The sequence below is a fragment of the Lepisma saccharinum genome, chromosome 1 (assembly GCF_977018435.1).
Source record: "Lepisma saccharinum chromosome 1, izLepSacc3.1, whole genome shotgun sequence".
Classification (NCBI taxonomy): domain Eukaryota; kingdom Metazoa; phylum Arthropoda; class Insecta; order Zygentoma; family Lepismatidae; genus Lepisma; species Lepisma saccharinum.
In genome coordinates, this window is record NC_139229.1 from 67,052,652 (window position 1) to 67,074,228 (window position 21,577).

The window sequence follows — 21,577 nt, forward strand, 5'->3', positions numbered from 1 at the left end:
GTGTGTCTTACAGTAACGGATGTATTGCGAACGAAGCAACCAAGTTTTTCATAAATCTATTTCTTTCTAAACCAAAAACAATAATTTGTCATTAAATTCAAGAGGGGCCTATCGTTGTTTACTTTTATCTTTGTTTATTTTTATTTTTGCGTGCTCGAAATATACACACATGCTCTCATGTTTAGAAGTTGTTTCGCTCTTATATTAATGACACATTTATTAAATAATATATGCGCAGAAAGTACTTTTAAAATGTTATGTTTCAGGAGACAAAGAGAAGCAAAAATACAATCCACTTGACATGCATGCGGGTTTTGATGTGTTGTGCGGTTGGCAATACTGTAGATTTTCTCGGTGTCTCCGATGTAAGCAGCTCGGCGGTTGAGGAAAGACTGGCACGGAAGATTCTGAGCTCAGTTCTCGCGCGGATTGATACATAAAACCTGCTGCAAGGTTAACCTGACGCTTGGCTTAGGTATACTTTGGGTCATCTAGGTAATCGGAGGTGACCCAGCTATAATTTTAAAAAAAAGTTGTTTTTAATTTCTTCGCAATATTCTTCCGATCCAATCTTTGATTCACATATGTCTTTGCTTCCAGCGTGCGAATGTTTTCAACCGTTTGCCGTGGAATGTCTGTGAGGCTTTCAGCCACTTTCTCCAGCTGGTGGAATCTGGTGATGTTAGGGTGAGATTCCACCGGCTTCCTTTAAATCCCTTGATGGGAGAGGGGAAGGAAACACTGCTTCTCAGGCGGGCACCCTCTTCTGCCATCTTCCCTGATGGCCTTTGTATTGTAGGAGCTGTGTTGTTTATGACAGGGAAATTTCTCAGGAAATAGAATTCTGGGTTCACAAATTACGTACTGAAAAGGGAAGTAGAGAAAATACATCTGAAAGTGCGCGAGAAACAGGGAAATGTGAACAACATTTGCGAACCAATTCTATGTTAATTCTCATTTTATGTTTGCTTATGTTTTCCTGATCTCTGCTATTTCAACAGATATTGTCAAAGGAAAAAAAAAACAACTTTAATATTGAAGATGAAGGTAATTAAATAAATTAAAATTTGAACTAGAAATTAAAGAAATTACACCGACCTCTGTTGCAGTGTGTTTGCACAGCTCCCTACGATGCCAGGGCTCCAGGGTTTGAATACTGGCCTGGGCATGGGTGTTCTTTGTAAATGTCCCTTCATCAATTTTATATCACTCGTAGTGATTAGCCAAAAGTGGCAGAAAAGTGACATCAAATAAAAATGTAATCAATCGGTTAATGAAGTAATTGAACTATTTATATGCTTACTTTTTTCATTTTTGTATTTTAAAATGCGTGATTACTTTCTCTGTGGCCTTCAAAACCAATGAAGAGTACTTCTTTCACACAAATGAATATTTTTTGAAAGGGATAGCTATCAGAAATAAATTATATATATACGTACACTTATATTAGTTAATTTAAGTTGCTTTTCCCCCCTCTTTAGATTAATAATGATCATAAAGATAAAAGATGTATGAATGTAAAATATATAAAAACAGACGCAATGATTCCAACTTGTACAACCTCGTACATCGCAGGGAATATAAAGCTGGGAAAGGGAATTTTTCAGCATCCATAGTGTTATGTCTTATCCTTATTGACATAAACATAATAACATGTCAAGATTCGAACTTCATAAAATCGTATATTCAAACTTATAACAAGGTGGAACATTTAAAAAAACTTAAATCATACATCAGGACACATAAACAAGATGCATAATCATTGCTGTGCACAGACTATGTACATTGGCCATAGCTGCTAGTTTACCATATACAATAATGAATTTTATAGTATGTATCACATAGGGAATTTAATTCTGAGTCAAGCAGGAAGGAACCACAATAGAAGATTGGCGTGGGAATTGAATGCATGTTGTAGGTGGCTTTGTGCTGTTGTTCCTATTAGCGATTCGAAAATTTAATATTTGCTTAGCTGTTAGTGGTTTACTATTCGTGCTAGTGCTGTGTTTACTGATGGATATAATACAATATTTGCATGTGAAAATATTTGGAACAGGTTCTTTTCCGGAGAATTGCAAATAGTTAATGCAGGTAGGCCAGTAGCATCTCTTGTACCACAGGTCTTGAACTTGAACTTCCGTGTATAAAAACAAAAATCGGGAATGCACGAGTAACTGGGTACTGGGGTAACTTGAATAACTTGAATTTTATACTTCAATTAATATTGAGGGAGTTTATTTCACTATTGCATTCCTTTCATATTCTTTGTTACAGTTTTTTTCTTATAGGTTTATTGTATTTTGTTGTTTTATTATTTGAAATTCTAAACGTAGATTAACTGCAATCACAACAATTATTCGACAGTGGTCGCAACAATAAAGTAAAATTTTTCACTTGTATATTCATAAATCCTGTATGGAGATGTTGAGGTAAATTTGCAGGAAGACTTCAGGAGTGGCTGGATGAATCAAGTGTCGGAGATTACCCACTAGTTAAAACCAGCATATGCCACTGCTGGAGATGACTAATTTAGTTAAGATGACATGAGGGAGAAACCATTAATATTGTCAGAAGTGGGAATAGCATATGTAATGAAATTACTCTTTACTTTAATTGAAATTGTAATTTAAAGTAATTCACAATATTTATAAATGTAGTTCATTGGAACTACACCATATCAACCTAGTAGATTTTTATTTCAAAATATTCATAATTTTCCACATGAGGTAACCACATTTCGCTGTGCAAGTGTATGGTGTTTTTTTGGTCCCATATTTAGATTGTATGAAAGTGTTGTATGTTGATTAAATTTAATCTATACTTTTTGAAGTTCTATCCTACTGAAGATTATTACTAATGTCGTTTTCACGTTCAGAAGACACAATGGGCTCTTATGGGCAATGCTTTTCTTATGGGAAATACGAGCGCGCTGTTGTCAAATTTCTGGATTTACAAATTTAGCTTAAGTAAAATCGGTACCTGCAGTTTTGCAGGAAATTTTGTAGAAAATACGATGGTGAGCACAAAAAACTGGTAACTTGCTTACATAATTTTAGGTAAATTAAAAATGCAAATTTTCTGTGAAAACACAATTTTTACATTGTTTTCATTCCTAACGTTGAAACATGCCATAAAATTGAAGCTTTCATTATGAAAAAAATTGACACTGTTTTTTAATTGTCATAGGTGACGGTGGTACTCAGAATTTATCAATACTTTAAAGCATATTTGTATTAAAAAATATTCAAATAAAGTATGTGGAGATTTTTTATATTCGTGCAGTAGAAAATGTCGTCGCTGGCCATTTTTTGTTCTGTAATTCCAAGTAAAAACTTCCAGCGACAAAGTTGTGGAGAAAATAATGAAATTATTTTTTATAACCACTCAAAGGTTCCCAGAAATATTACTTCCATGCATTTGGAGTTTCTTTTTAACCCGAACCGCGCGCGAAGTAAGGAGACGTTGTCTGGCCATCTTGAGCTGACTCACCGCAGCATTCCGGCTAATCACCACCAAGTTTTCCAGTTGTTATTTTATTTCCATTCAGTAAAAATATGAACTTCATGCAGTTTGTTATAATAGAATTGAAATTACTTAAATTTAATAATTGACAATTATTTCCAATGCTGCTATTGTGAGCAACATTAGTGCTGTCGCAAATACACGTTGTTTTCGTTTACATTACTGTCGACATTAATGCTGAAATGAAGATCACCTTTCAGTTTCCAACGTACACATAAATTCATAGACACCATATTAACCTTTGAAAGGATTTCCAACACGTGACAAAATATGGGGTTTTAAGATAGAAATATGACATGCCTTGCTTGAGTCATTCACGTCTTATCAGTTCACGTGGGCCATAACTCGTTTGTTTGTTTGGGTTGCAACTTGAATCTAACCTATGTGCCAGGGTCCCCTTACTTGAGTGAGAGATCTGCTTTGGTCTGTTTAGACTTTTTCCCTCTCCCGAAAAAGTGTTTTCAGTTGTGTGAGCTCTGTGATTTTTACTTTTTTAAGTGATTTCTGAAGTGTCATATTCGTGCATTACACTCGCGTGTGTAGTGATCGCAATGGATCATAGTAAAAAGGGTAACTGTAACGTTCACAGTATAATATTAATGTTAATAATTACATATAATTATCATTATATATACAAAATATGTAACACCTTCATTGTGAAGGAAGGTCATCATTTCCCGGCGACATGAGCTAGCGCTGTATTGGCAACACTGTGCGGTTTCTCCATAAGCGCCGTTGTCTCTTCTGAACGTGAAAACGACTCTAGGGCTCGGAAGTTGAGGAAAAATCATTTTTTTCCTAGTGTCCGAAGACGAGGCCCAACATAATATATGTTCATTTTGAGTCATTGTAGGCCAGAAAAAGGTGGGTTTTATTTGTCCTTTTTCGGCATTTTTTTGGCTTATGGGTCCTTTTTTAGCCTTTTTTAGGTCTTAACGGCTTTATTTTGCAACTTCACCTTCGTTCGACTATGTTTTTACTGCCCATTCTTAATCCGAATCATCATCAGTTCATCACCTCTTAAATATCCTTTCTGTAGTAAAGAAATAAATAAATATATTTGAACCATCCCTGAAACGAGAGAAAATCATTTTTGGATGACTGAAGCAGGTGCGGTACAAGGTCCTTTAACAGTAACTTGTCTGGAAGGTCGCGCTGTAAGTGGCAACTTTCTCTTGTTTTGAAGCTTTCAGTTTTTTCGCACTGTGCGCTCCATACCACCAGAATTTTGTATTTTTTTATTCATTAAATATGTAATTAAAACTGAAGTTATTAATTAATTTGGATCACATTTATACGTCTTTTTTTCAGTTTTTAGGTCCTTTTTTTGACATTTTTAGGTCTTTTTTGACAATTTATAGGTCTTCAACTTCCGAGCCCTAATTATTACCAACAATTTTAATTGGTCTAAGCTTGGTCTAGTCCATACTATTTTTAACAACTTTTTTTTTTGTTAATAACCTTTCCTTTTTAAGTTGAATTATGATCTTCTTTAGGTCCAGATCCAGAATGTGATAAAAAATGTGCCAATGGTGGGTGGTGTAACCATGAGAAGATATGCCAGTGCCCAGAAGGTTATATGGGCCAGTACTGCAAGACTGCTCTCTGTTATCCTCAGTGTATGAATGGAGGTAGCTGCACGTCTCCAGGATTATGCAGCTGTCCCTCAGGATTTCAGGGTCGTCATTGTGAAGGTGGTATGTAACAAGTTATAACACTCTTTGTTCCTTGCTGTCAAAAATGTTCTTTCCATTTTTTATGCTGTATGTTGGGGAAGATATATGTGCTAATAAACATAATAATGAAATAAATAAATAAATAAATAAAAAGTTGACATGGGTTTAAGGATACCTGGATGAAAGTAATGTTCTTTGATGAAATTGGTTGTTGCAATTTGTAAATAAGAACTTACTTGAGAGTTATTTTAATTTAATCTTTCACTGTTTTTTTTTTTTTATTCTTATTTACTGGGTAGAATTTTCACAAATAAGCAACACCATGAATTGGTTTACATATAGGAATGTTGTGTTTGTATTTCACAATGTTGTTCTGTCACTTTTTGCTAACTGTATTGAGGATGAATGATGATTGGATGAAATGAAATGATGAAGAGACAATCACAAAAACAATCAATGTTCTGGTCAGTATTCAGACATGAAACTTTCGTTTGACTGCTCAACCTGTTTGACCACCAAGCTAGCATCAAAGTATATTAGTGACAGTGGTTCTTTACTAGCATGAAATGTTAATTGGGCATTATACATTGTCTAGTGCTTTTTATTTTCATGTATTATTAACACTATGTTTTTAGAGAGCTCCTTTCATCTTTCTGCAGGTGAAAAGTTTCCTTTTGCTTGTGGTGGGGATTGAATGTATGCCGAACCTATAATTTACTACAAATCTAGTGTGCTAACAATTCTCATTCTCTCTCTCTCTCTCTCTCTCATATATATATTTAGTCATGTCCTTCTTTTTCATGTAATATAAACAGCTAGCACCCATGTAAAATAAAATTTTCAAGTTTACTTTTGTTTGAGTTACTGCTTTGTGCATTTAATTTTGGTCCCTCCTTGAACACTTCTGTCAATCTTATTTCTAGCACTTTTTGATACTTGGAAGAATGGAATGTTTAGAGAATTACTTAAATAGATACAATAAATGAAACAATTACAATTTCTGTATACTAATTTTTAGTAGAAAACTATTAACAATATTTTACGAAAATTAATAATACAATCAATATCTGTTGCATAACTCTTCAGTTCAAATTACACACTCACTTTCACCAAAAAATGTTCCCTATATCCTCTCAGACAACCAAATCGCTGTTTTACTACCAATCTTGATAGCCTCAGTAAGTGCATCATAGAAAGGAGTCTCTTCAGCTCCATGGTCTAGTCCTGTGTCATGATGTTCTTGCTCATCATCTCGAAACTGGCGAATCACGTCTAACAGTTCTTTATTGCTTTCAGGATCTTCCATTAACATTCTTAGTTGGTTATTATAATGATCCACTATAACAGATTCAACTGCAACTGTACAAGCCATAGCTGCTTTGGGGCCAAGTAGTGCCGTGCCTGTAAGGAAAATATGACATCAGACATTCTTCCAAAAAAATGATTTTATTCTGAGAACATAATTGAGTGCACATTTCTGTTGTGTACACACACACACACACTGTCCAATATAAAAATTACGAATGTTCCATGAAAACCCTGATTGCTTAGTTAACCTCTTTAATTAATTAATGTAACCAGTGATGCTAATTGTTTTCTATTATGGAAAAGAAACTGTATTTTCAATTATGGGACAGATTAACATGTTCTCTGCCACGTCGGTCATAATGACCAAAACTGGCACACACCAATCATGCCATGTTGGTCATTATGACTGAAACATGTGGCTTGACTTTGTTGTTCCTATTGCGCTGTCGGTCACGACTAAAACAATGAAACGCAAGTCAAGTGCACAAAAGTATTTTGGCTGTACTATATTTTACAGGAAAAAAAGTGAATTTTCGAAATAAAGTCCAGTAACCATTTTGGTGCAGGAGTTAAAATTAGTGAAACCAACCTGTTAGAGAACGTGTTAATCTATACTCTATCAGTATTGGCTGATGTAAACATATTGATTTATCAATAAAACTGATGATTTTATAAAATAAATTTCTAAATATGTAATTTATTTTTGTAAGGCATACATTGTAGCCATCGAGGTGAATAGACCAATGTAGAACATTTGGCGTGGTGTTTATCATTTAAATTTGTTATGAGTAGTGGTGGTCTGTCTGCAAGAGCATGCAACTGCAATGTGGAGACCCAGGTTCCATTCATGGGGTGGAGATTTTTGTGTGAAATGTCCCTGAATAAACTGACTGTGGGCATCAGATCTAGAGTGCCACCCTTCATGCCATGGTGCAATCCACGGGTGATTACTTTATCTTTTATATCATTGGTTAAAATATCAGTCTGTTCCTTATTACAATCTTGTACAGTAAAATTACATCATGTAAACATCATTGAAACAGATGCAAATCTGAAATAGCACTTTAATCAAGCTTAGCTGACACAGATACTTCAGCAAATTGGGAATTTAAAAGTATCCTGAGGGCAAGTTACAAAATTCCATTGTTGACCCAGCATCATGAGAACAATTGGAAAGCCTCTTGAAAGGACAACTAGCAGACTCTACTCTAGAAAACCAAATAACAATACTAATGAGTCTCTTATCCATCCAGGGAAAAGCTACCTGGCTAACCTTCACCATCATAAGCAACAGGCTTCATAGCAAGAACACATTTTGTAGGAATCAAAGAAACTTTCAATAAATTCAGAATAAAGATGAAGAACACATCTTCGGAGGAGAGAACTGTCTATACAGTGCACTAATTGTCAAATGGATGGTAATCACAAGTACACACAAATGTTTATTAACTCACAATTTAATTCAGGTACTCATGTTTTCTGCGAAGCTGTTTTAAGTTATTTCTATTAATTTTGGTAGCCACTGCCACAATCCTCGTTGGAATTCATTGTGTCGTCTATGTGCCAAAATGCATAAAACGTGAGTACCTGAATTATCTATTACCACGTCTCTCATTTCCATAGTACGAAATCACAATTTAATATAAATAATTTCACTATACTTTTACCATACCTGCACCCAGCATAAAACCAGCAACATTCCATATTGGAAGAAGAACAGTTGGCCGTGCCCGATGTTTGTTTATCAATTCTTCAAATTTTTTCTTGTGAACTTTTTCTTGCTCCCACATATGCTCTATTAAAGGCCCACTACTGGTTTTACCTATGAAATGCAAAGATTTCAGTTTAAAAGATGTACTCAAGATAACACAATCAAATAAACTATATAATTACTTGTTTTGTTTAGCATACTTTCTCGCGTAGCGCACAGTTCAGAAAGTAGAAATCTACCTTGCATACACTGAACATATCTGCTTTAATTTTGTTTACATCACTATAATATGAATTGATTATCTAGCATGAAGATTGACTACAGTGACTACTATTATTGAGGTTGGACTTTGTGCTTTAGTGTAACATACTATGAGTCCAGGTTTGAATTCTTACTAAGGTAGTATGTTTGTTTTACTTATTTTATTACTTCATCCATCCTCATCAAAATTAACCTTACATTATTAGAAAAAAACTTTTTTGGGTTGGAACATCTGGCCTGATTATGTAATTTTCTTTCAAGTGGCACCATTGTAACAAAGTTCACAGTAATAACAAGAACTGAATAGAAAGGTAATAACTGAACAGAAATTGATTGTTGGGTAATAGCATTAGGGATGAGATGTTATGCTGGATGTTTCATAACGTAAGTTCAATACCTTGTAGCATATCCATACTCTGGGAAAATTATCAATGATTCAACTCAAAGCAGTAATTTGCTAAGCAACAAGTTTGAGTAAACTATTGAACTTACATTGATGAAACCAGTCTAGAACGATCAAGGAACGCAAACACTTTGTGCATGTATGTTTTGTTAAGCTGAGAGTTCATATCCCTGCTGCTAGGTTACACAAATTAACAGAATAGAAATAAATAGAACAAATTGAAACAGCTTCATGCAAAACGTGAGTACTAAGTTTCTCTGTAATTATTTACTACTGCATCTCTTATTTCCCAAAATATGAATTAATTGCTCATATTTTAAATGTATTTGCTCCCCCAGCATATGTTAATTACCTAGAATGGCCATTTGCCCAGCATAAATTCGATCAGCACCAAATTCTCCCGCATGATCTACTCGTACTATGCTGTCGATCATTGCCTGTTTATGAGCTCCTCGTACAGTCATTTGTTTCAGCAACGCACATGTTGAAGGTTTTAACATCCTTTGAATACTCTAGAATGAAACCTAAAGATTAATCTTTACTTTAGTAGTTGCTATTCATGAATGGATAGGAGAATACTATTTTAGCACTTGCGTGTAAGTTTTCTGGCATGTTACTTGCAGAAGTATGACACTCACACAAATACACCACATGTCTCTCTACCTGTCATAGATGACCAGGAACACAACACAATAAAGAATGCTAAACCCACCCAAACTTTTCGTCTCCATATGTGGGAGTTTCTAAATGAAAAAAGTGGTGTTGCCACACACCTGATTTTTTCTCAGTCAAAAATGACACCTTCTGCTGTCAACATACATCCTTTGCTCACAGTTCAGTCCATTCATTTGCTGACCAGCAGTGACCGTTAGGCTTAACTGCACCTTGGACTCCAAACTGTTGCTCTGAGGCATAAGTTTGGCAATGCAGTATATCACAAGAATTGCACGTCACCATGGCAACAGGATCAATCTGATTGGTTATGTTACCCTCCCTGTCTTCTGATGCAGAAGGCAAAAATTGAATTCCAAGTCAGTTCTTTCATCATGCCGGCTTTAAGGTCTGGAGTCTTTCCTGTTTCAGATGAATTTTAAAGGGAACATAAACACTTTGAGCTCTTGTCCACTTGTTTTTATTTAACTTCAATTTTTCCTTGAAGATGGTTGTGAAAAACCCAGCCAAACATCTGTCTTTAGTGGTTCTTTATTGCATTCTGTTTGTTTTGTTTAGTTCCTATGTACTGTAGTCATCCACAACTGGTAGAGATAAATTTTCGGGTACATACAAGTACATGTTGACAATTAGTTTGTTTTTATGATGTTGTTATCATGTGATGTAATATATTTTTTTTTTTAGTGTTAACTTCAGAGTGAATTCTGAACTAAAAGATATTCTACCTAAAACTATAGTTATAAAAACACCAAAACTATATTTGAATAGATAACATGCTACTGTATGTAAAACAGAAGGGCATGCATACAGGAAAAGTCTCTCCTATTTGCAGTTTTCCTAATGAATGTTTATCTCTAAATCTGAAAAAGAATATGTTAATTCTTGACATAATAAGGCTACAATTTCATATTTTATTTTAATATTCTAGGTATTTGTGCTGAGAAGTGTCTGAATGGAGGAAAGTGTGTGCAAAAGGATACGTGTGAATGTCCCAGAGGTTATTACGGTTTGCGTTGTGAATTTTGTAAGTATCTATTTTCACTTTTTTACTGATTATAAAATATACACACATTAGAATTTTTCAGTTTCTTAAAAGTTAACTATTAACAAGATGCATTCATATACTACAGTAAACAACCCTGCTATTCTCCTTATACTAGTAAATTTGGAATAATCCTAGATTTTTGATGCTGATGTCAAAATGAATGCTTGCGAAGTAGGTACGTTATAATTTCACCATTATTAGTCCATAAAAATATTGCTTCAAAATATGAATAAATAATAATCATAATGTTAAAATACATGCCATTTAATCAAAATCCACTTTTGTCACATTATTAAAGGCAACTGCTTTTTATATATCCTGCTGGGTTGCAGGACTTGGAAAACATATCAGCTACGGTTCTGTCTGTATCTCAATGGTCTGAAAACTGCCACCTTTCAGCTTGATCTACATTTTTTGGGATATGAAAGAAATCACTGGGTACCAAGTCAAGAGGTTGGGTGGGTGGGGGAACAACAGCCATTTTGTTCTGTTGATAAAAAGGGAAGCATGAGGTATGGCAGTACAATGATGCATCAGATATTTCTGTTCTTGCCAAAACTTCAGGCATTTTCATGCAGATTCTCCAAAATGTCACACTAGAATGTGGAATTGATTGATTGACCAGCCAAAATGTTTTGTGCACAACTCCATAAAAAAAAGCCCACTTTTGCCTTTTTTTTTTAAGCTTGGGCTTGTTCTTGTGTATGGCTAGCTTTCTTTCCTGGACACTTGTTAAATTATTGTGAGTGTGTCTCTGGCACTATTGCCACTGCTGATATTCTTATCAATTCCCACCGATACCAATACTTGGAGCTAACCTCTATGATGGAGTGATCAGCACAGCATGCTACGATACCAGGTGTCCTGGGTTCGAATCCCTGCCTATGCATGAGTGTTCTTTGTAAGAGTCCTTTCATCAGTTTAATCACATCATCACTCATCTTTGCAATAAGCCAAAAGTGACAGAGAATACTAATACTTGGAAATGTGTAACAATTCAAAAGTACTGGGTGTCCCACGTAAAACCGACCCATCTGTTCTGCATGGAGACATGTGTGGGCCGGTTTTACATGGGGCATACGGTAGTAAGAATATGTATATATTTTAAGCTGTAATTTTTTATTTGAACTATGTGATAGCAGCCAACCCAAGTTTCGCTTTGAAATATTCATAATTTCATATCATATAATCACAAAATCTCTTTTCTAAAATACATAAAATTATACAGTTTGCACAGTTTTATGCTGTGTGGGTTTTTTGCAGTCCAGAAAAGTATCAGCTGGCATCGGTGATTAACCAATTAATTGGGGCAGAGCTATATATATATATATATACACTAATGATGAAGGAGACAGTAAACACTTACCACACGAAGAGAAATTATTCTATATTTCGCGATCTATGTCGCATTTTCAAGTTGAAGAAGAAAGATCGGCGTTACTAAGAGAAGAGGCACAGAATACTGACCATAGCGTCTCTACGATCAGTGTTGCCAGAAACAGTTGATAGATGACGAGAAGTACTTTCACCAGTGTTTACTGTAAGGTGGGTGGGTAATTTTGGGGAGGAGAGGAAAGGGTTACTGGTTGGCTAGGTTGAGTCCGGGGGGTATAGTGGCATGCGTGCCTGTTATGTAGGCCCTTTCCCAGCACCCACTCCACCCCAACCTACCATCTCTAACCATGCCCCTCCCCCTCCTGCCCCCCCCTCCCACCACACCACAGAAGAGCACCAGTCCTCAGACAAAAGATGCCCCCAGCACACTGACATTCGTCACCCCCCACCACCCACTGACTGCACCTCCATCTTGAACCTCACAACCACCGAAATTGACGTTCTTTCCAAAGGTCTTACCTTCTCCCCAGCCACCAACCCTAACAATTTCCGGCTACTATTTGACGTACAAACCTTCGCCCGCAGACTTAGGTGGACGTATTTTTGGGCCAAGAATCCCCCCTCCAATGTTAATCCCTCAGACATACATCCCAGTCTCCTCCAATTCTGTCCCCCCTCCCTTTCCAACAACCACCCTCTTGAAAGATACATCACCTCTGTTGTCAACAATGATTCTGACAGTACATACCTCCAAAACTCCTCTTCCCACCACAATCTAACCCCAGCCCAGCACCAAGCCCTCCGGTCCCTCCGCAACAACCCAGACATCAAAATCCTCTCCGCCGATAAAGGGTCCACTACAGTAGTCATGAACTCCTCTGAACTCCCGAGGACCCCCTGAAGGACTATCCAATTCCACCATCTCCTCACTCATACCTGACAACCCCCGCACCCCCACTTTCTACCTCCTCCCGAAAATTCACAAACCGAACAACCCCGGGAGACCCATTGTGTCCAGCTACAATTCACCCACTGAACGCATTTCAGCCTTTCTAGACTCTCACCTCCAACCCCTCGTCCAAGCCCTGCCCTCCTACCTCCGTGACACCAACCACTTCCTTAACATCATCCAAAACTTACCACCCCTACCATCTAACACCATCCTCACAACTGTTGATGTCACATCCCTCTACACTAATATTCCCCATGCCCATGACCTCCGTGCCACAGAATCATTCCTTAACTGCCGACCTAAACCCCACAATCCCAGCACTCACTTCCTGATCCAACTAGCCAACCTTGTACTTACCTGCAACAACTTCTGCTTCGGTGATCAACATTACCTGCAGATACGTGGCACAGCCATGGGTACCCGCATGGCCCCCCTCTTATGCCAACCTGTTCATGGGCAGGCTGGAACAGGAATTCCTTGACTCCCAGCAACTGAAACCAGTCCTCTGGCTCAGATTCATAGATGACATTTTTCTCCTCTGGACACATGGCGAACCCTCCCTCACTACATTCCTAAAATAACTTAACGACTTCACCACCTTCAAATTCACCTGGTTCCATTCAAAAGACCAAGTGACCTTCCTAGATGTGGACATCCACATTGCGGGAGACCACTTGGAAACTTCCATACATATTAAACCGACCAACCACCTCCAGTATCTCCACTACTCCAGCTCACACCCCTACCACACCAAAAAAGCCATCCCATTCTCCCTTGCCCTCAGAGGCCAGCGCCTCAACTCATCCCCCTCATCCCGCCAAAACTACAACCTACGCCTGCACCAAGCCCTAACCAACCGTGGCTATCCCTCCACCCTCATCAACAAACAAATCACCCAAGCCAACTCCCACAACCGCACCAAACAACCTAAAACCAACCCCTAACCCTGATCACCCAATACCACCCCCATATTACGAAAATCAGACATACCCTCCACTCCCTCCTCCCCATCCTGCACAGTGATCCTGATACCAGGGACATCTTTCGGGATAAACCCAGGGTCGTCTTCCGTCGCCCCCCCCCAACCTCCAAAACACTCCCATCCCATCCACACCACTCCCCCCAGCTCACAGGTGCAACAAACCCAGATGCAAGACCTGCCCCATACTCATCACCTCCCCCACCCTCCTGATCCCCACAGCGGCAGGCGAGTTCACCCTTCACCCTAAGGGCACCTGCCACTCATTCAACCTAATTTACACCCTCATCTGCCAAATCTGCAGCAACTTCTACATAGGCGAAACCTCCACCCCCTTGAACCTAAGGATTAATAATCACCGTTCCTCCACCCAAAACTCCGATGTCACTGTTGCCATCCACACCAACAGCCATAACACCACCTTCAATAACTGCTTCCGTGTTGCCATTATCCATCTTTTACGCCCCCGCTCTGACACATCTTTCCGCAGGCGCTGGGAACGGGCCTACATAACAGGCACGCACGCCACTATACCCCCCGGACTCAACCTAGCCAACCAGTAACCCTTTCCTCTCCTCCCCAAAATTACCCACCTACCTTACAGTAAACACTGGTGAAAGTACTTCTCGTCATCTATCAACTGTTTCTGGCAACACTGATCATAGAGACGCTATGGTCAGTATTCTGTGCCTCTTCTCTTAGTAACGCCGATCTTTCTTCTTCAACTTGAAAATGCGACATAGATCGCGAAATATAGAATAATTTCTCTTCGTGTGGTAAGTGTTTACTGTCTCCTTCATCATTAGTGTTTATCCGCCCTTCTGGCACCTTTTCTGATCCTATTCCTGGGTTTATATATATATATATGACTAAAATTGGCTGCCTTTTTTGAGGAGTGTCTATATATAGGCACTTGTTCGTGCTATTAACCTTTTGATGCCCAAGCCCTTTTTCAATAGTAAGCCTTGGTTGCCCAAGCCGATTTTGAGCAAAATGCAGAGTTTCAATTAAATGAGTGTAGTTCGGAAGCTAATTGCCCTAGAGAGATGAGTGATATACCGTTGTACGCGGAATAAACCAGAGATTCAGACTATATGAATTTTTTCAAATCGGCTAACTCTCAAAACGACCTTGACACAGCATCTCGATCGAGACGCTTGGGCAATTGAGGGTTACTTTTGGGTATCTCGATCGAGATGCTTGGGCACCTAAAGGTTAATAGTCTATGTAGGCTACTGGCCATCAAATAATTCCATTGTTGATGCTTTGTCAGTTCCTGAAAAACATTTTTTTGCAATATGGAATTAGACCCGTGGTGGTCTAGTTGGTAGGTGTCTGACTGCCTTGCGGAAGACCCGGGTTTGATTCGTGGGGTGGGTGTTCTGAGGTCGGAATTTTACCGGCTCAGCCCCTGCATAAAGTGGCTCTGGGGCTCACCCAGCCTCAAATCAATGTGTACTTGGGGGCAACCCTTGAGGGTAAAGTCAGCTGGAGCATGGTGCTGATCACATCACCTCCGAAATGGCCAAGATCGAGAATATGTAGTGGGGTGTGGGGCCCTATCCCACACATCCCCTAAATGTGCCTTTCAGGCATGGTGCTGCATACAGGAGGAACCTTACCTTTGACCTTACCTAATGTGGAATGTTTATTTGCGGCAGAGTCTATATATAGATTGTTTTTCTTAGCTTCATTTTGCATTATTTACAAGGACAGTTGCAGTTGCATATATATATATATGACTTTTTTTTTTGTCATACTTCCCATCAATTACCAGTGGCATTGGTTGACACTGATGCATCAGTATTGGCTCAGCCCTAATTAAAAGTCAACATGGCCACTCAGATTCGTGCAACTACTATCACCTACCATTACATAGTGCTACCATAATTTCTGTCCAAATTACAGTCCCAATCTAGAAAATTTTGAATACCACCACCTATATTAAAATAAAACTAGAGAAAATGAATATATGAAATAATAATAAAGTACTTATAATGAAACAATTAATGTTTGCATTTATGTATTTTTTTATTTCAGCTAAATGTATAATTCCATGCTTAAATGGTGGAAGATGTCGAGGAGTTAATAAATGTCGTTGCCCTGTAGGTTTCATGGGCGACCACTGCGAAATTGGTACCATTAGTAGAAGAGCACCTCAGCAGAGCTCTTGTACCAAATCTTGTGGACATGGGTCCTGTGGATCCAACAACACTTGTGTCTGTGATTCAGGATGGTTTGGACGACACTGTCAGAGAAGTACGTACTTTTGGCTTCACCCCCCCTCCCCCTCTCCCCCATGCAACATTATACTTTTATTTCAACACAATATTTCAAAAAAATGTTTAATGCGGTGCTTATACTTGTGGCTTGTGATTAATTACAAAATCATTCTGGAAAATTGTTTAAAAAATGAACTTTTGTATCAAAATGTAACTTAGTATTAAGAATGGACTGACATGACAATTTTTCTCATAACAATAAAGCACAAATATAAAATTTACTAGGGATGAACTGACATGAATTTTTTTGCTGGTACTGATAAGGTAATGCACCAATGGTATATAAAATGGCAAATCTCCCTTGAAGAACATAAATGGTTCTTTATAGGGCAAAAGTTATAACTCTCCTGGCTTCCCCAACTCCATGCTGAGTCACATAGATGCTATTGCCAATACACGCGTGTTGTCTGCTTGACCACAGAAACATTTTCCACATTGCAAGAATTCTTCACACAGGGCTCTTTCTGGACGTAAGCTTTTCCATACAGAAAACCTCATAGAAGCAACAAACATTAACACCACAACAAACAAACATTCCATGTCACACCCATATTCTATTTTGAATCACACAGGACCAATAAGGGGGGGGGGGGGGGGGGGAGGCATAACATGTAGACACCCTTTCAACAGGTTTATGGCAAGCAGTAGCAATGGCTGTTTTGCAAAGTCGTTGGTGTCCACTTAACACAGCCCCTCAACCGTCGTCTTCTCTTTTGGCAGGAAGCCAGTAGAGTTATACATTTTGCCCTATAACATCCATAATGCTTTTTTGCCTGCTTTGAAAAAAAAACAAAAAACTGTGTATTTAGACTTTTACCTTACAAAACCAGGCACATGAATTACACATTTATATTCAATAACAAAATTGCAGGCTATTTGCAGACATATCAGATCTGTAAAACTATAGACAATTTTACTGATAAACTGATACTGATTTCCTATATTAACTGTTAATGATAGAATACAGATTAAACTGTTCCGTCTGTAAAATATACTGAAAATGACATTTTACCAATCAGACTTAAAATTCAAATGTTTCATGAAGAAGTTGTATGGTTCATGTATGTCACCAAATAACTCCAACGAGATTTGCTTTGAAAATGAAATTGTGTATTTTTGCATTTACAAACCATGGTTATATTCATAAAAATGAACAATTTTGCACAAAGTTACAGGCTGTTTATAGATTCATTTTATCAATAAAATGATTGCAAAAAATAGTTATTTTTGTATGTATGCATTGTAGAATATTTTCGTGTAGTTTACGGTTATTACAAGCATAAGAAAACAGTTTTTCGTTGTGACATGTCTGATGAAGGGAGCATGTGTTCTCCTGAAACGTCACAACAAAAAACTGTTTTCTTATGCTTGTAATAACCGTAAACTACAAGAAAATAATTATTGCAAAAATAATGAAAAATATTCATTTTGCATAATTTCTGGGTTATTGAGACTAAAAGTGTAGAATGGCAGATCCCATGAGACATTAGGCTCTGGAAAAGAATTGGCTGGTATTGGTTAATTAAAGTCCAACCGATACATCTGTATCATATGACCATAATTTTTAATGAGCTCATAGATTGACGAAATGTAACATGATAATTGTTATGATTAAAGTTAAAATTTTTAGTCTCGCATATATATATGTATTTACATTCGGGTTTCGTTATAGAAATGAATAATTTCACAGTAATGTCAATATTGATACCCAAAATTTCTGACCATAATAGTAATTGCTTGATTTATGTATATTATTCTTGCAATATCACAATCGTAATCTTTAAACATAGGAAATTCCTATTTTTAATAGTTTGTAGGAAATCACTCACGGGTGATTTTCCTATAGATCTTCATTGATTTTTGGCTAATTTTTAAATTGTTTCAAAATCTCATATTATTTCGATAATGCAGACATGTTGATTTTTTATTTTATTTCAACTCTTATTTGATTTTGGCAATCTCATGTAGAGGGGAAAAAGGGGAAAAGTAAAATTCCCACAAGAGATAAATATTTCTTTATTTTGATTTTAGAGTTAACTATTACATACATATTCTCAAAATTCAGATAACAATTAATTTTAATTACTTTTGTTGTCCAGCTAAAAGTTTTGGCTTGGTTCATGCTAAAAAAACGTAATTTTTGTATTTTGCACTAGAGGGCTAGAATTGATTGAATGTCTAGTCCCTTAAGATGTGAGTTGGCGGACATCTTATAGGAATGCTTCATAGCATTTCGTACTTTTTCGATAAAAGTACACCTTTCAATTACCAAATGAAGTTCTTTTGAAGCTTGATTAGGCAGATCTTATGATGTAATGTGATTCTTGAGTCAAGTTGAGGTGAACAGCAACTAGTGAAAACTGGTAATGTATGTTTTTTATTGTCATGGATTGCACAAGGCCGTGCAGACCACATTTTCAGAGAAAAAGTAATCCATAAGAATCCATTCATGATATAGGACATCGGGACTTGAAATTGACTTGAATCAACACTTATACAAGTGTTAGTGACCAAGTTTGAACATTAAGACCTAATCAGCCAAAGGCTTGATAAAATATACATTGTAGTTTGACACAAGAAAGCTTCTTGTGATACTTTAAAGACCCAAAAATGTAGTAAATTCTTTGAGTGAATTTTTGATCATTTGTGCAATTATACCTTTAGAACTTTGTATAGAAAGGTGAATCGTACTATTTCTTTTGTATACAACAATTTGAAGGACTACGAGCTCTAAGAGCATAGAAATTTATATGTGAAATAGCTACCTATGTAACCTACGATGTAAATTCTAATGTAATGCAAAAATTAAACATGATCTATGTAGTAAAGGTTAGACAGATGCATCTGGAATGAAAAAGCCTATAGTATTGATTCAGATTTATGACTGTAGTACACAATTTTGTCACAATAATCCCATCTATGAAGTGAAGTTAAAATATTTTGAATGACCATGTCTGAATACCGATAAAGCCAGTGTTACTGTATAAAGTTGTTGTGATTATGTTAAGCTCATCATGGCATATAGTTAGGTGTAACATGCATTGGAAACTCATAGCTCAACCACTACATCGAGCAGTGCTGGTTGCGTAACCATTAAAGGCTAAAACTTGCATACTTGTCGAGGCCACACACACACACACACACACACACACACACACACACACACACACACAGAGAGAGAGAGAGAGAGAGAGAGAGAGAGAGAGAGAGAGAGAGAGAGAGAGAGAGAGAGAGAGAGAGAGAGAGAGAGAGAGAGAGAGAGAGAGAGAGAGAGAGGGTGGTGCAAAATTCCGTTTACAACGCTTGGGAGGTGAATCGCCAAGTAGAAACAAGGAAAAAATGCCATGTGGAAAAATGTCGAAATCGGCACCGTTTGCGAGTGACAGGCGTGCGAAAATCGCCTCACACCATGTGTAAAGTACAATAACTCAAGAAGGAAGAAAGGTATCAATGTCGGATTAAAATAATACAAAGAAAGTCGTGTCTGACGAATACAATGGTGCAGCAATTGAAGCCCAGTGTAAATTGCGCAAGGGGATTCTCAAAGAAAGTGGGGAATCCCCTGATGGAAAATATAGGAAATTTACTACTATTTTCAACATAATGTTGAGATCGGAATGTAGGCAGTAAAAAATGACGACGTATGTCCACATGTCCCACTACGGCTGGGACACCGTCCCAAATGGAAAAAAATACCGGAAAATCATAAAAAAAATGTTTTCAATCCCTTAATGTTGACACACTACTTTGCAGTACGAAAAACAAAAGTTAAACAATGGCTACATGACGTCAGGCTGTACATACTACAAGAGAGCTCCCCAAAGAAAGTGGGTAATTCTCGAAGGAATGAAGACGTAGAATGGCTAGAAAACGCACACAATGGCATGTAACATTTCCAGGCACAGCTCATCTTGAAGGGATTCCATTGAGAAGCGAACAACCTCCGCACATGCAGATCGATGGTATGAAGTACAGCGATCTCCAGCACTATGAGGTGCTGATAGGGACTCACAATCACCGGTATACTCAGAGACGTTGTTGAAAATGTCCGCTATTGACTTCAAGACAAAGATGGCATCAGCGAAGCACTGATTGTCTGGTACGGTCAAATACCTCTGGCATGTCACCAATTGTCCCAGCAGCGGCACTAACACGAGCAACGACGTCCTGAGCACTTTCCACAGGGGTTTCATACACGAGCCTTTTCATTTCTCCCCATACAAACAAATCCAGTGGTGTGAGGTCGGAGGAATGAGGTGGCCACGGTAAAGGTCCACCCCTGCGAAGTCAACGATCGCCGAGTAAGGCCCTGGCTCCCCGGTCGAAATGTGCGGGGGCGCCGTCGTGTTGAAACCAGATACGTTGTCTACCTGCCAGTGGCACGTTTTCCAAAAGTTCGGGTAATAAATACGTCATGTAGAAATACCCGATAATTCCCACCACACAAAGTAGAGTGCAAAATGTACGGGCCTATCAAGTGGTCACCTTCTACGGCACGCCACACATTCACTGCGAACCTATGTTGATGATGGCGCACAATGATTGCATGCGGATTGTCCATATCCCAGACGTGGCTGTTGTGGCTATTGAACATGCCGTCCCTGGTGAACATTGCCTCATCGGTCCACAAAACTATTGTTGGGAAATCTGGAATGGCAAGAGTTTCTTGCACGTACCATTGGCAGAAATCCATGCGTAGGGGAAAGTCCGTGGGCAGTATGTAGTGCACCTTATGCAATTTGTATGTGTGCAATCCCTCCTCCTGAAGAACGCGGAACACATTGCTATGGTGAGTTTGTGGCGTACGAGCAATGACACGTGTGCTGGTGCCAGGACGGTCTCGTATCGCGCCCGCAACACGTCCTCTTCAAATTGCACAGTGCGGGGTCTTCCACAATCCCACCTACGGGGTAGTAGAGATCCATTTTCACGCAGTTGAGCATCAAGTCTTTGAAAGAGTGCATGTGCTGGTAACTGGCTATTGGGAAAACGTTCGTGATACGAACGCCGTGCTTCACGGCTGTTTCGGTTTGCCTCTCCACAAACGAGATGCATATCAGCAAGCTCGTGGGTAGAGTACTCCGCCATTGTCCTGTTCGAGAACTGCCCAGCAACAGGGGCACTTTCCCTCCGAGTGACGGATCACAACTACCGTTATTAGCACCCACGTAATGCCACACAGGTCCACGCAGTTGTTGCAAACCGAGAAAGAACACGGGAATACGTACTCTACGTACAATATTCCTTGGCGCAATTCAACCAGACTAAACTCCACGCTGCGACACGCAGAACAGACATGAAGAACAACGGTCGACTACACTCTGTATGTAGTATCCACCAACGCTAATACGTAACAGGTGACCTACAGTTCCAGCGTCTCTAGTGGGGCTTTCTGTATCAATTAGCTGAAATCAATCTCAGCGTAATCTGA

The 21,577-nt window shown here is 38.3% G+C and overlaps 2 protein-coding genes across 6 annotated transcripts in view; one reads left to right on the forward strand and one right to left on the reverse strand.

Moving 5' to 3' along the window:
* Window positions 1-21,577, forward strand: part of shf (WNT inhibitory factor 1) — a 37,512-nt gene that overhangs the window by 13,037 nt on the left and 2,898 nt on the right. Inside the window, exons 6-8 of one of the 2 annotated variants that reach the window (XM_083132531.1) lie at window positions 5,019-5,219; window positions 10,482-10,577; window positions 15,905-16,123. In XM_083132531.1, coding sequence (XP_082988657.1) covers window positions 5,019-5,219; window positions 10,482-10,577; window positions 15,905-16,123 — 516 coding nt within the window. The remainder of the gene's footprint in view (window positions 1-5,018; window positions 5,220-10,481; window positions 10,578-15,904; window positions 16,124-21,577) is intronic. The other variant, XM_083132541.1, reaches the window with a different exon arrangement.
* Window positions 6,196-21,577, reverse strand: part of Coq7 (ubiquinone biosynthesis protein COQ7, mitochondrial) — a 31,897-nt gene continuing 16,515 nt past the window's right edge. For 3 of the 4 annotated variants that reach the window (XM_083132584.1, XM_083132564.1, XM_083132554.1), the window contains exons 2-4: window positions 9,234-9,393; window positions 8,179-8,328; window positions 6,196-6,599 (exon numbers count right to left, since the gene is read on the reverse strand). In XM_083132584.1, coding sequence (XP_082988710.1) covers window positions 6,322-6,599; window positions 8,179-8,328; window positions 9,234-9,381 — 576 coding nt within the window. In that variant the 5' untranslated portion in view covers window positions 9,382-9,393 and the 3' untranslated portion in view covers window positions 6,196-6,321. Of the gene's footprint in view, window positions 6,600-8,178; window positions 8,329-9,233; window positions 9,406-21,577 lie in introns of all 4 variants that reach the window. The other variant, XM_083132574.1, reaches the window with a different exon arrangement.